We start from the raw sequence: 15,447 nt of genomic DNA, 5'->3' as shown, positions 1-15,447 counted from the left end.
TTTCAGCTTTCAATGTATTTTTGTGAAGGTTATGATGAACAATACATAATCATACTTGAGTCTTTTAGGACTGTAAAAAGTGTCATGGAGGTGGTCTGCAAATACCCACCCCCACTTCTGATGTGTTTTAATTTCTGCTGACCACACCCCTCACACTCCTTCCTCCCCCCCCCCCCCCCCCCTCCTCTCGAGGTATTTCTTTTTTTCTGACAACTCCCACCAATATATTTTGATTTTTCCCCCACTAAGGTATTTTTTCTACCCCACCTCCACCAATGTATGGCATTTTTGCAGTTATAATTACAACCTCCCCCCCCCTCCCCCCCCCCCCCAATACCACCACCCCCTCCATCCTATTTTTATTGGTTTAATCCTCCACACCAAGCTATTTCAATTTTTCCTGACTCCCACCAATGTACTTTGATTTTTCTGCCCACCCCCTATTTTTATATAACCTGCAGACTGTCCCCCATGACAATTTTAAATGAAACAGCCCTTAACAAGATTTACTGGTTTTTTTTCAGGGTTTGACAACATTCTAATGAAAGATGGATCCAGCATTTGAAGAAAGAAGCAATGACTTGCCGAAGAAACGGGCACGCTTTCAGTGTGTCATCCACTGCTCTGATGATGACTCAAATTTGATCTCACCACAAAACTTTGAGTCATGGAAGACACTGCTTAGGGCTGCAGAGATAAGACAACATGCCTCTCTTTTAGACATTGCAAAGGGTTTGTGTGAAGGAGAGATTACACAGGTCCAATATCATCGCAAGTGCCGAAGCATATTCACCATGAAGAAGCTTCTCGACACGATTGTCAAGAAAGGTACCTCTGTGGACTCCGTAGAAGACAGCTTGAGAAGACCAAGTAGAACTGCACCAGAATTATCTAGGGTGTATCCTGATAAATGTATCTTCTGTGAGAAATCAAGCAAATATCTGAAGGGCCAGAAGACAAGGGAAACTCTTGTACAGTGTTCAGAGTTACGTGCAGATGATCAAATCCATAAAGCAGCAACCAGAAAGCTTGACCACAGGATACTTGCTATTACAAGTAGAGAGTTGGTTGCTGCTAAGGGCCATTACCACAGGTCTTGCTACCGTGCATACACACGGGTAGAGTTTGCTGCCAATATGGATGTAGGAGAGGGTCAAGAAGACAATACAGAAGCTCAGTATGAAGTTGCAGAAAGGGATTCATATGGGCAACTATTCTCATATATAAGGAATGAAATGTTTCCCAATCCAGAAGTACTACCCATGACAGACCTCATGTCTAGACTACAAACATACATGGAGTCATTTGGAGTCACGAATCACGTGTACGCAACCGCTCGGCGTATCACCAACACACGTGGTTCATGCGGGGCTTATTTCCTCGCTTCCAGGGCAGCGCTAGTACTTAGGTAACAGCGAATTTGGTCCTGAAACCCTATTTGGCGCTGTCCGGAAGGGACGTAATAGGTCTCGGGTCGCGCCAGGTCAGTCAAGACAAGGGGACTAATCCCCCCTTGGTAAGGGAAGAAGGTCGGCGGCAGATCCACAACAATATGCATGTGCTGTCACTGGAATTCATGCCTATTGTCTATCATTGGTAGAAACATGACATCTGCCTTGTCAGGGTGGTCACCACGACGTACGAACTGCATCATACCTGACCATGCAGGTCTGGGTGTACCAAACAGGATTGATGTCTTCCACAGGATGTCAAGTTTCTCACATGAGTTCTGGGCCTTTAGATTGAAGAGCTTCTGGTAGATCAGTGGCGTCATTCCGCAGCTTACGTCTTTGTGATACCGTATCTGCACCTTTCCAACCATTGCGACGTCTAAGGAAGTTGCCTTAACCCCGGGGATTGACCGGCTGGATCACGTTCCAGGGGTGACGGCAGCAATCATTCCCATGCCATGGAAGGTGCCATGGCCATCGAGCGTGCGAATATTATGGTCAACATTGTCGGCAGCATACTGGACAAACTCTGTCGTCATGTTAGGAATGTCTGTTCCGTGTGATTGAGCAGCATTTCGCTCAAATTGGAGCACCTGTTGGTATGAGCAGCAGAACCTGTGATGACGAAGGGAGTCGATGAGGAATCTTGATCCGAAGTGGTGATACAGTTGCACGCCCAAACCAAACTGCAGTGGTGTCAGCAGGACTCTAGGTCTGGTTGCTTGCATCATTGCTTGTCCAATTATGCCACTTTGACGCCAGCATTCTTCCCAGCAAATAGTCCTTCCAATAGTATCATCAGAGTATCTGGTAGATATTTGATGCCAGATTTTTGCGATTCTATGTCAATACAAAATGGATAGACTTCATGGGATGTTTCCATGGCTTTGATGTCTTCTTTGATCAGTTTAGCAGCTGCCTGTACAAGTTTTATCTTCTCTTCAGCAGTTAGTTTTCTGCTGCTGCTTTTTGTAGTATTCCTGTAACACCTCCCTGGCTGTTGTCCTGAAGGTAACCACGTTTGGCTTTCCATTAATCGCTGTCTGGATTATCCTCTCACCAAAGTGTTCATGCAGCCTCATCTTCATGTGGGTGTAGCCATATGCCTCATGTTTTGTGTCTGACAGTTTCTGTTGCATAAGGGTAATGAGATCATTGACAGTGATCTGCTCGTCGTCATTTTCTTCAAGATATTTTGCAACATCCAAGAATGCTTCAGTCTTCTCATCAGCTTTAGGCCTTCCAAGCCTTGCTCTCTTGGAGATTTCCGTGTTCATCTGCTGAGCCATGGGTATCTGCTTCTTTGTGCGGAAATTGACACTGCAAGTCTGATGGTACGCTGCATCTGCAGCATGCAGGTCATGAACATGCAGAATTCGCGCCTTGACAGTACCTGACCAATCATCTGCTCGTTCGCGACATGTTGCCAGGAGCGTTTCTTTGAATTCAATGGTCTTGACTTGAAGAACTTCCTGCTTCTTCCTCTTTCTTCCAAACGTTGCTGGTCTACCACAAAAAAGGCAATTAGTCTGGAAAGAGAACCTCTCCTCAGATGACCTAAGTACTTGTCTGTCATTGCTTGTGCTTGGCTTTGACTCTTCTTGCTTGGTGTCCTTGGCTATCTGTTGTGGGTGACAGTATGTGCGGCGACAGTCTTTGTGTACATTTTCTCCAGGCACAGTGTAAATGCTGTCTTTTCTTGCGTTGCTGGCCTGGTTGATGGCAGAACTTTCCCTTTCTCCAAGAGTTGATGCCGTTGACCCTCTCTCGTCTATAGATTTCTTGCAGATGGCACACTTCAGATACCTCCATGGCTGAAAACAGAAACCACTATCTACACTTAGTAAACATCAAACACTTCATATTATCACAACTGAAAGATGCCCATTGCAAAAAAATATGACATGGAAAAATATTGCTCTTACTGCTACTGCACACTTTCTTACTAGGAACTTAACACTACTTATTTTACAAATTTTTGTTTTACTTAAAACGAAATCTTTTCAGAAGATACACAAGAATATCCTTTTTGACTCCAATAACGAATGAGCATGACCTCTAATCATCAAAATAAGATCAGAAGCAGATTCCCCACTGCTAAAAAAAAAACTACATAGATGCATTATGCATTATTCTTATCTTGTTGTCCCAAAATGACCTTGATGGTGACCTCATAGAGTTTCTGTGACCTTATATCACCAAAATAAGATCAGAATTTGATTCCTCGACCCCAAAAACCCATAAAAAGTGGTATTACTCATGATTGTTTTGCTTTTGATTTTTTTAAATAACAATTGTCACTAAGACGGATAGCGACCATATTGGATTTTGCCGATTTGAGAACTTCCCCCCAGAGGATCTCTTAAGACATTTTTGGGGTCAAAGAGGATATATTCAGGGACACAAAACAAGTGAGCGAGTTTTTGTTGCAATTAGTGTGAGGTCTTAAATACAAAATGCCTGTACTATTTAATCAGGCAGCTTGTACGAACCTGTGGTGCACCATCTCGTCCCCTGACTGGTCCACTATGTCTTCTTCTCAAGATGAAGACAATGCTTGTGAGTCATATTGAACAACACTCACTCTCTCTCTCTCTCTCTGCTCCATAAGCTCATACATTTACATCTCCAGATATCCTTCCCAACGGCTCATCCCCAGTACAACAATTAATGTGGCGATGCAATTGCCAGAAAGTAACTTGCCTTTTTTCTCATAGAAAGCTAACAGCACCATTGTGAACCTTTGCACCGAATACTGTTCCCTGATGTACCTCTGGAGGATAGGTTCCAATGAGGTCATGTTCTGGGACCAATCATGTTCTTGAGAATCACCAGTGACGTGTCTTTGTCACTGGAAAAAAAAAATCCATTACATCACTTTGCAGATAACAGTCTATGCAGGATAGTTCCACACCACTTTGCCCGGCAGGCTGTGACAGCATTCCTCACTGCTGATCTGTCGAAAATAAGGAACTGGTCATCGACTGGGAACACGTCTTTAAGTACAAGATAAATCCATGTTCTCACTTTGTCCCTCCGTAAGGATCCCACAATGCAAATTCACAAATATTTTTCTGTGGTTAGCCTCTTGTAGCGGTGCAATCCTTGAAGCTCCTGCACCTGTCAGCTGTAACCTGTCTTGGGCAGATCATATCTCCACGCTGATCCCCAAAGGTGGGTATTGCCTCAAAATTCCTTGTAGGGCAATGTGCTTCTGCTGACCTCAGCATATAATAATAATAATAATAATAATAATACATTTATTTTATATAGCGCTTTTCAAGAAGCCCAAAGACGCTTTGACAGAGTACAAAAAACAAGTACAAAAAGACAAAAATAAATAGGTAAATAATCAAAGCAAAAGGAAGGAGTAGGAGAAGACATAGTCAGGGGTTAAATGCTGTGGGTTAAATGTTAAATGCAGTGTTGAACAGGTGGGTCTTGAGTGATGTTTTGAATGTGGTGAGTGAGGAGTCTCTGATGGTGTGAGGTCGTGAGTTCCAGAGGGTGGGAGCAGCAATGGAGAAGGCCCTGTCCCCCCAGGATCTGAATTTGGTCTGGATGGGGGGGGGGGACAGGAGGTTGGCACCAGCAGAGCGGAGGTTGCGGGTGGGAGTGTGTCTGGAGAGGAGGTCAGTCAGGTAGGATGGGGCCAGGTTATGGAGGGCTTTGTAGGTCAAGAGGAGGATTTTGTACTGGATTCTCTGGGGGATGGGGAGCCAGTGAAGCTTATAAAGGACGGGGGTGATGTGATCACGGGTCCGGGAATGGGTGAGTAGACAGGCAGCGGAGTTCTGAATGTATTGGAGTTTATTGATGATTATTGAGGGTGAACCATAGAGGAGGCTGTTGCAGTACTCCAGATGGGAGGTGATGAAGGTGTGGATGAGGGTTTCTGCAGCCGTGGAGGAGAGGGATGGACGGAGACGGGCGATGTTTTTCAGGTGAAAGAAGGCTGTCTTTGTGATTTGTTTAGTGTATTTGGTCGAAGGAGAGGGTTTGGTCAAAGATGATGCCAAGATTCCCGATGTGAGGGGAGGTGGATACTGGGAACCCGTCAATGTTGAGGGCGAAGTTATGGGTGGATTGGGTGAGCGTTTTTGGGCCAATGATGATTATTTCAGATTTATCATAGTTAAGTTTGAGGAAGTCGATTTGAAGCCAGGATTTTATTTCAGTGATGCAGTTTGTCAGGATAAAGTGGGTGGCGGTGGAGATTGACTTGGTGGAGATGAAAAGCTGGATGTCATCGGCGAAGCAGTGGAATTGGAGACCATGATTAAGTGACCAAGGGGGGACAGGTACAGGATGAAGAGGAGGGGGCCGAGAACTGAACCTTGGGGAACACCTTGGGGGAGGGGAGCAGTGGGGGATTTGCAGTTATTGATGGAGATGAACTGGCGTCTGTCAGAGAGGTAGGATTTGATCCAAGAGAGGGCAGTGCCGGTAATGTTAAAGGTGGTTTCAAGTCGGGTGAGGAGGATGGTGTGATTGATGGTGTCAAAGGCGGCGCTGAGGTCGAGGAGGATGAGAATGTTGAGGTTGCCGGCGTCAGAGGAGAGGAGAAGGTCGTTGGTGATTTTGAGGAGAGCAGTTTCAGTGCTGTGGTTGGAGCGGAATCCGGATTGGAATGTTTCATACAGGTTATTGGCAGAGAGGTGATGTTTGAGTTGAGTGGCTACAGCGCGTTCCAAAACTTTTGACAGAAAGGGTAGGTTGGAGATGGGTCTGAAGTTATTTCGGGTGTCAGGGTTGAGTCCAGGTTTTTTCAGAATGGGGGTAACAGCAGCAATTTTGAGGGATGGTGGGACGATGCCTGTAGACAGGGGGGAGTTTATTGTTGCAGTGATAAGTGGAGAGAGAGCAGGAAGGGAGGCCTTGACAAAGCTGGAGGGGATGGGGTCCAGAGTGCAGGTGGAAGTTTTCATTCCTATGAGGAGTTCAGAGAGGTCAGAAGGGGAGACTGGGGAGAACTGAGACAGGGCTTGGCAGGATAAGCGGGGGCAGGTGGTTTGAGGGGGAGCAGGTGCGGTGGGGGTTAAGCTGTTGTTGATGTTGTCAATTTTGCTTTGGAAGAATGAAAGGAAGGAGATGCAGTTGTCTACTGTGAATGACTGGGTGGTGGTGTCCAGGGGGCTGAGGAGTTTGTTTATTGTCGAGAAGAGTGCTTTTGGGTTTCCGGAGCCAGAGTGGATAATTTGAGAGTAGTAGGCGGAGCGGGCGCGGGAGAGGGCATCTTTGTAGTGCTGCAAGTGGTCCTTGTAGGCTTGGGAGTGAATTGTGAGACCTGTTTTATTGCGGAGTCTTTCAAGTTGGCGAGCACGAGTTTTCATCAGGTGGAGTTCAGGGGTAAACCAGGGAGCAGAATGGGTGAAAGAAACTGTTTTGGTTTTTATAGGCGCAAGCTGGTCGAGGCAGAAGGAGAGAGTGTGGTTGTAGTAGTCAGTGAGGTCAGAAGGGGTGTGGAGGTCAACGAAGGGAGAAGTGGACATTTTTTCAGAGAGGGTGGATGAGAATGAGGTAGGTGAAAGATAGGTTAGCTTATGGAAGTTGATAATGCGATAATGCCTTGGTGCTGGGGTGGGGATGTTGATGGTCATAGTGATGGCTAAGTGGTCAGAGAGGGTGAGGTCGGAGCTAGGGAGATGGTGCAAAATTAGTCCAGTAGAGCAGACAAGGTCCAGAATGTGACCACGGTTATGGGTAGGAAAGTTGACATGTTGAGTGAGGTTAAAGCAGGTGAGTACGGTACGGTACGGTGAATACGGATAAAGGTATTCAGGATAAACCCTGGACCCATAACCCTGGTCCGTTCCATCCCACGGGAGAGCGTTACAAGTACCAGGAGCGGAGACGGTCAGCTTAACAAGACAAGGGGCTAGCCACCTCTTGCTAAGGGGAGAGCCGTACTCCGTTTCATACATGGTGAGGCCATGTATAATGTACAAAGCCTTCATCTGGAATGTCATGGTTTTAGGCTCCCCATTGTTGACTGGTGTTGGTCATGTGTTGAGGAAGGATGAAAGTGACTGGTTGAGAAGAGTTATGGAAATGAATGTAGAAGGAAGTAGAGGACGGGGAAGACCGAGAAAGACTTGGCTAAAGATGGTCGAAGAAGAAATGCGGGCAAGGGGGTTAACAAGGGGAGATGCAGAAAATAGGGTAAAAGGCAAAATGGAGAAGATTGTCATAGGGACTGCAAGGCTAACCCCCGCTCTTGCAGGGAAAATGGCCTTAAAATGCCTGTTGTTGTTGTATTGTTGACTGGTGCTGCTGTTTCTTCTTCTGCACCCCATTGGCCTTGGAATCTAAGACATACCATGTGATTGGAATCACATGGTATGCCCAAGAATGGGAGAAAGCTGTTCGCCATGAACATAATTGTTGGACCAACCTTATCCCTGGTGATAGTGGGGGAGGGGAGGATGCGCGCGGAGCAGCCACGAGCAGGCAGTGAGGTGATGAGCAGGATGATGAACAGGCACAGGGCGAAGGCAGGCAGGCAGGACGACCTCCTTTAAGCTCTCCACCCTCTTAGAACACTCCAACCTCCTCAGACCTCTCAGTTCCCCTCAGACTTGCAAGCTCTCCTCAGAACCGTTCCCGCTCCTCCTAGCGCACCAAACTGAGAGCTACTGGCTCCTCCCTTGTCTCCCCAGAACTAGCACATTCCTCTTGTGCCTTTTTCAGCTCCTCTCGTCTCCTTTGACAAACCCCCCGCCCCTCGAGGTGTTGGGTACCAACCATTCCATCAGATAATCATAGCTCCACCCCTCTCTCTTTCCTTGCCTGGCAGAGTCCCATGATCTGCATCGCTCTTCTCTGCTCTTAGAACTCTGTCATCTGGTGCACCATGTAGATGTATACAGAGGGGTTTTACACATGGTTCCTTCACTTAAGCCCTCGCTATTACAAAGCACCACCCTTAATCCTTAAGCTGACATGTCCCTACTTCTTATATTGAGATTGGCTTCCTACTCGCACACGGACATATACACATATATACACAAAGAATTAAGTTAAGCACCCCTACACAACGAATTAAGGTAAGCACCCCCTAATATATATTCTTTGTGTATATGTATACATTGGCATATATTCTAAGGTATGTGAGATCAAATAATGATTGGTATGACATTAGCAATTATCCATTGATGAAATTGAGTGATCAAAGTGAAAAAAAGTGATTGGTTGAGTCAGTGATCCGATCACGTGGGTCCTACACACGTTATTGACGCAAAGATCGCTAGAGGTCTTCTCAGAACAATGACTGTACGTTAGAAAACATAAACGTCATCCACACTGTCCGTGATGGACCTATAGCTCCATACTTAAATTGAGGTGAAAATATGCCTAAAATTCCCAAAAAATTTCACCTTAAATTATTCAGAATAAAATATTGAAAACGGCATGATTGTTATGTTTTTATGTGACCATAATATCACTTCTCCAGAAAATATAGCAATATCATGGGTATATTACACTGTTTTGACGACAACAAACTTGTAATGTGCGAGGTTGTAAAAAAATGGGGGGGGTGCTTAACTTAATTCTTTGTGTATATATAGTAAACATATTTCCTCTATGGTTCTAAAAATAAGTCACCTAAATGGGCCCATCCGATGTTTTACATACATAAGCAACATTTACCTTGTTCCATTTGGCATTTCCTCCTGCATCTGTCCATCGTCTGCTTCCAGCCTTCGTATCTCTTCTTCCCTTTCTTTTTCCATTACTTTCTGGGCAAGCAAATAGTTGTAACTTTCCGATTGTCTGCTCTGCAGGGCAAGTTCACCCTCCATGCCGAGTATTCCCAGAACGTTGGCCACGGCATCCTGCCTCTGCTCCTGCACAGGGTTGGCAAGGAAACAAGCAATGTCAAAAGGTGATCTCGTCCACCAATCCCATAATATATGAGCAGAGGATCAGTTTGAAACTCCTTTTGTCTTAATTTTTTTTAAAGGTTCCTTTTCCTTATCTATCTACTATATAAGAGAGCTGTTGGTCTGTCTGTCTGTGTGTGTGTGTCGCCATTTTTCTCAGAGATGGCTGACCGGATCTTCGTCAAACTTTCAGAGGTTCATCAGTGAGTGCCTGGGAGTGTTTTAGGGGAGGGGGGGGGGGGGGGGGGGAGAAATCTGAAAAAAGTTCGTTTTTTTGAATAAAAAAACAAAAAAAATAACGCTCAATAGTGCCCAAGCCTTTTTTAATTAATGACAGTTATATACAAGTACACATTCACATAAATAAATACAAAACAATCACCAGACATTTGAACACAAATAAATCAAATAATTCCAGAAGTGTACGAAGTTGGTAGTAAGGATTTTCTTCTTGCTGATCGGTATCACACTGAACTCAGAAACGTGATGAACGGCACATTCACCAGCATATATTCAACGAAAAGGTGATGAACCCCCTTCCACTCCCCCCCTCACCCCTGCCTCCTTCCTTCCTCCTGCCTTCCTTTCCTCCTCCCCCCCCCCCCCCCCCCCCCCCCCGGCCCGGTACTTCTGCTAGTATGTATATATATATATACATATGTATATATATTCCACCAGTGTGGGTGGAAAGTCACTCCCTATTTTAAAGTACTTGTAAATTATGATAGATAGAATTATCTCTAATTAGACAGGGTTAATATATATATTATATAATATATTATAAGTACTTTAAAATAGGGAGCGACTTTCCACCCACCCTGTGTGTGTATATATATATATATTGTTGCGGATATGGGATTTGGCCTCCATCCATATCCGCTTGTAAATATTCCCCTATTTCCCCAATACTTCCCAACTATCCCCAATCCCCCATTCCCTAGTCCCATTTTCTGTAAACGACACTCTGTAGCCCCGACCTTCCCCTTTTTCCCCCATTAAATGTCGCATCCAGGTCCACCGCCTCTCACGTAGACAACTATAGGACATCTTGCTAGTTATTCTTAGTCTATGTCAGTTAAGGACTCGTTTCCATTAATTCTGACTCTTCGTTGCACCAGAATGTGATTGTATGGCACCGTTAGAAAGTTTAGGACCTCCCAATATCTCCCCGCAGCTCTTCCTCATGGTACAACAACAACAACAACAACAACAGCGGCGGCGGCGCGGGGAGTGCGCGTCCTCACTCCGGCTTGGTTAGCCGCCATTGAACATGTGCTCCGACGGGGTTACCACGCAGGGGCTCGCTGTCAGCTCCTCGTCAAGGGCGGAGCCCGGTAACCCCCCGCACCCAATAGAAGTGGCGGACCGATTCCATCTGGGGCGGAGCTAACGAGCCGAGGGCGTGTCACTCCCCGCTGGGCATGCGCAGAAAGAGGGAGGTGACGTCAGATGCGCCCTCAGCTTGGAGAGAGAAGACGCCACCTCCAAGCGCTGAAATACCTCCCCGCATCTCTGGACCGGACCGCGTTTGATTCTGCCCCTGAGCCAAGGTGCACCTTGAGCTATCGACTGCCTGTCCTTCCCTGCCATCAATCCCCGTGTAAGTCAGTCTTGTCCCGTTTGTCTGTGGTCTGTCGGGAATAGATAAGACTGTGTCTAAGTGCCCATCTTGCTGTGCTTTACCTCTTACCGTGTAATCTACCCGTTTCTGCATCACCAATTATATCCTCCTCCGGAGGTCTTGAGAACTGTACCCCTTGTGTCGTTACATTAATCCCAGCCGTTGTGTCCTTTCCTTCATTGATTTAGCATAGCGCGATTTGGCCAACGTTCGAGTGGAATCGGGCGGGATAGGGTTCTAATCGGGGAGTACCTGTGCGGACGCGGTAATACCAAACCGCTCGGTAAACTAACATCTAAAACCGCGTCTGTAACAATTGGTTGTCAGGAGTTGGATTCGGACCTGGGACTAAATTTGTTAGGCCCAAATTTTGGACACCAATTGTGTTAGTACTGTAACAATTGGTGTCGAGGAGTGAGATCGGACCCGAAGCGCGCTTAAAGCGCTCAAAATTACAAGTGACCGAAATTTGATTGTGTTTTACAAAAAAATAAAAACCCGAATTTTGAAAGTCGCGCTATGGCGGATCAAGACGGCTGGGTTCCGGTAGAGGAGAGTGAGGCAGGGTCGATCCAGGACCAAATTGAGGGACATGAGGAGAGCGAAGCAGTGAGGGTGGCAGGGTCGCAAAATCGCGTCCTCGCGCACGAGGTTACGGGCGCGCAAAATGGCGCCTCGCACATGGCCACGGCGACCGCGCCCGCGACCGTAGTAGCGCCGCTGGTAGATTTGGACCTTTTTTAAATACAAATGAAGGCCCTTATGGCCCAGAATAGTGAGCAAATGAGGGCTGATAGTGAGCGATTGGGTGAGCGATTGGAGGGCCAAATGGGGGTAATGAGGGACGAAGCGAGGGCTCAGTGAGCAATTGGGGGCAATGAGGGATGAATTGGGGGGCAAAATGGGGGTCATGGGGGGCGAAATGGGGTCCAATAGCGAGAAATTGAGGGATGACATGGGAAACCAGATCGGTGGTTTAAGGAATGACATGGGGGCCCAGATCGGAGGGTTAGGGAGTAGAATAGAGGGATTAGACAATAGATTAGGGGAAATACAGAAGGGGTTAATGGGGGTAGAAAACAGAATGGCCGCTCAAGAGAATCAAATGGAAGGGATGCAAAAGGGGTTAGAGGGGTTAGAAAACAGTATGGAAGGCAAATTGAGGGACATGAGGGACCAAGCGGAAAGGGAAGTTAAACAAATGGGGCAGCAGATAGAGGGGGTCAGAATGGGGGTAGAAACTAAATTGGATGCTCACAGGGAGGAAATGGAGCAGATGAGGGTGGCATCTGGGCAGGAGATGCAAGTGATGGGAGAAGAGATCAGAAGAGGTGTGAGTGAGGAGGTCGGAGGAGTGCGCGAGGAGGTGAGGCACTGTAAGGAGCGCATGGAGAAGGAGGTGAGAAAGGGGACTGTAAAATTGCAAGGTGGTATAGAGGAGTTGACGCTGGGAGTAGAACAACTGACAGTGGGACAAAAGGAGTTGGGGGACCAGGTAAAGAAGAACACAGCGGTAATAGAGGGTTTAAAATCGACACAGAAGGAGATGAAAAAGGACGTAGGGGTAATTAAAAAAGAGTGTCAGACGGTACATGAGGACCTGACGAGGAAAATGGACAAGGTGGTAGAGGTGATGGAGGTTAAAGAGCGGGAGGTGCGGGAGCACATAGAAAAAAATAAAGTGGAGTTAGAGGAAGAACTTAAAGGGGCGCACGAGGAGATGAAGGAGGTGAAGCAGAAATTAGAAGTGGAAGAAGGGGTGAGCGAAATGAAGAAGCGACGGAGAGAGGATAAGAAAGAGATAAAGGAGGAAGTAAAAGAATTGGTCCAAAGTCTGTGTTCGGATCGTGATGATGTGCTCATTAACCGGATGAGGGATTCACAGGTGATGGAGGAGAAGCGAAGAGAAAGAGGACCCGGTGTAAGTGGTGACCAATATGGTCGTGCGTATGATGCGCCAGGTGATTTAATAAGCTTGGGGGTCGAGATAGACCCGGATGTTCGTGAGAGGCCAAGAGTGAGGTGTATGGCTGGTCCGGAGGGTATGGAACGAGAGGTGCGAGGTGTGGGTGAGCAAGGTTGTGGTGGTATGGAATGGGTAGCAGGTTGCGGAAGTGTGACCAATGTATCGACACCAACAGGGGTAGTTGTTAGAGGGACAGGGGAGGCACGAGAGCCCCTTGGGGGTAATGTACTGTGGGGGCCCGGCCGGTTCGGCCCCGCGCTGACCCCGCAAGGGGCGACGCACGGGGTCCGGCAGGCGGGCAACGACTCGCATACGAGGTGGTCCCACAAGGTCCCACTCGCGCCGTATGACGGCAAGAGTGATCTACGCGCGTACCTGGCGCAGTTTGACTGTGTGTGTAAGGGCAACGGTTGGGGTGAGGACGAAGGTGGAGTACACCTGGTGGCCGCATTGCGCGGCGCGGCGGCGGAGGTGCTGACGGCATTACCAGCGGGTGCTCTCACCCTGCCAGCCCTCCGCGACGCCCAAATTAATCGATTCGGCATTGAACAGCAGAGCGAGCTTGTTAAAGCTCAGCTCGCGCTGCGAAAACGCAAGCCCCAGGAAGCCATCGGGGAACTTGCCCACGACATTCGCCGCGCAGTGGGGATCGCACATGCTAGCATGGCAGCGGACTCCCGGGAAAGCCTGGCGCTGGACCATTTTATCCAGGCCCTCCCGGATATTGAGCTCCGGCAACAGCTCGCCATGTGGCGCCCGCAGACTCTGAGCCAGGCGGCTGACGCTGCGGCCCGTTGGGAAGCAGCGAGGCCCCTGGCCTGGGGGAGCGAGCGTCACGCAATGGCGGTCCGCCAGGTGGGACCCCCGATGGAGGGCGGACCCCTTAGGGGGCCCGCCCCCGACGTGAGTCCTGACCTGGCGGGCATGGTCCGGAGGCTGGTGGACCAGCGCCTGGCGGGACCTGGACCATGGCAGGCGGCCCCGGAGGTGGCCCGCGGTGGACCACGAGCGGGTAATCCAATTCGGACCTTCAGGGGGGAAAATTTGGAGTTCCGGAGACAAGCACCTTATCAGGTGAGGTGCTATACCTGCAACCGTCTGGGTCACCTGGCGCGGCACTGTCGAGCCACGCGCCGGGATGATCCCCGGCGGTTGAGGTCCTTAACTCCGCCCAGGGGGGAGCGGGTTAGCCGACCCCAGACACCCCCCCGCCAGACCCCGGTAAACTAGAAGGCCTTACACCGGCGAGCAGGCGCCCCCGTGGATTGCCTCGGCTTTAGATGCCGAGGCGGGACCCAGTACCTCTAAATAAGGGGGGATTATTAGTGCCAGAGGACTGGGGGAGTGATGAGCGATGAACCAGTGGGTAAGGGTGGCATCCCTGCCACCCTTCCCATGTGGGGCAAATGCGCTATAGATTATGGGGTGTATGGCAGTGAAAACTAGCCCGGGTGGGTTGTTATATTGTGTGTAGGGATCTAGCGAAGATGACATTAGGTGACGTTAAGGTTAGTTAGTGACTGATACCTGTAGTGGGGACGCAGGTACATTGGAGGGGATGATAATGACGAGGGAGCGCAATAGTTTAAAGGGACGACTGGGAAGCGCAAGTTTCAGAGGGGAGTAGTTAGATGAGATGATGCTGTGTGAGAACTGGACAGGTGTGTGGAGCGGTGTATGAGTAGTGAGTGTTGTGGATCAGCGCGAATGCGCTTCGGGGAGAGAAGGGTGCAGGCGGCACCAAGTATGAGAGCACAGGTGTGCAAGTACAGGTGTGTGGAGTACATGGAGTATTGGAATGAGTGGTGTGGAGAGAGTTGGAGTAAGTGGTACGGAGTGGTGTGCATGGTGCGAAGGTGTGGATGGGGGAAGAGTGGACCCCTTTCACGAGTACCCGGGGCGGGTAGTGTAAGTGTTAGGTAGAGGGTATAGGTAAACTGTGGTTGGATATTGGCATTTGTGGTGCGGTTGCGGAATGGTATTGTGGATGGGTGCATTAGTGTTGTGGAAATGGCTGGGCGTGTAGCCTGTTAGTGTGTGTTGTTGGTTTGGGCACTCCACCACTGTGAGGATGTCGGCCAGGTGAGGCCGCAGGTGGGCTCTGGGAGCCGTTAGTGTCAGTGGGTGCCTGAGGATCCCGGGTGTGGATCGGGCAGCCCGTGCCAGAGAGGGCACTGAGGGGGTGAGAGTGCGAGAGGGCCTTCCCCAGTTAGTTAGGTTAGGGTGAGGAGCAGGTAAGCTCGGGTGGCAACTACAGTGGTGGAGGTGTGCAGGTGGGTAGACCTGCTGGGAGAGCTACACGTCACAGCCCAGAAATTGTGCGAGGGCACCGGGAGATGAATCGGGGGAGTGAGACCCCAAATTGAGAGGCACCACAGATTGGTCAATGGGAATTGGTTTTTAGAACCCAGAGTGTAAGTGGGCCAATGGTTTGGCAGGAGAAAGACCCCGGGTAATGTAAAGTTGTTAAAGTCATTTAGGAAATAGTTAAGATTGATGAACCTGTCGCACCATACGCAGCCACTT

The 15,447-nt window shown here is 48.6% G+C and overlaps 1 protein-coding gene across 1 annotated transcript in view; it reads right to left on the bottom strand.

Moving 5' to 3' along the window:
* PHAX (phosphorylated adaptor for RNA export) overlaps positions 1–15,447 on the bottom strand; it is a 76,154-nt gene that overhangs the window by 25,602 nt on the left and 35,105 nt on the right. The window contains exon 3 of the mRNA XM_068107983.2: positions 9,102–9,298. Within this exon, the coding sequence (XP_067964084.2) occupies positions 9,102–9,298 (197 nt within the window). The remainder of the gene's footprint in view (positions 1–9,101; positions 9,299–15,447) is intronic.

This window comes from Myxine glutinosa, chromosome 2 (assembly GCF_964187855.1).
Source record: "Myxine glutinosa chromosome 2, kmMyxGlut1.1, whole genome shotgun sequence".
NCBI lineage: Eukaryota > Metazoa > Chordata > Myxini > Myxiniformes > Myxinidae > Myxine > Myxine glutinosa.
The sequence above is the reverse complement of the archived record's forward strand: the minus strand, read 5'-3'. Positions and strand labels throughout refer to the sequence as shown.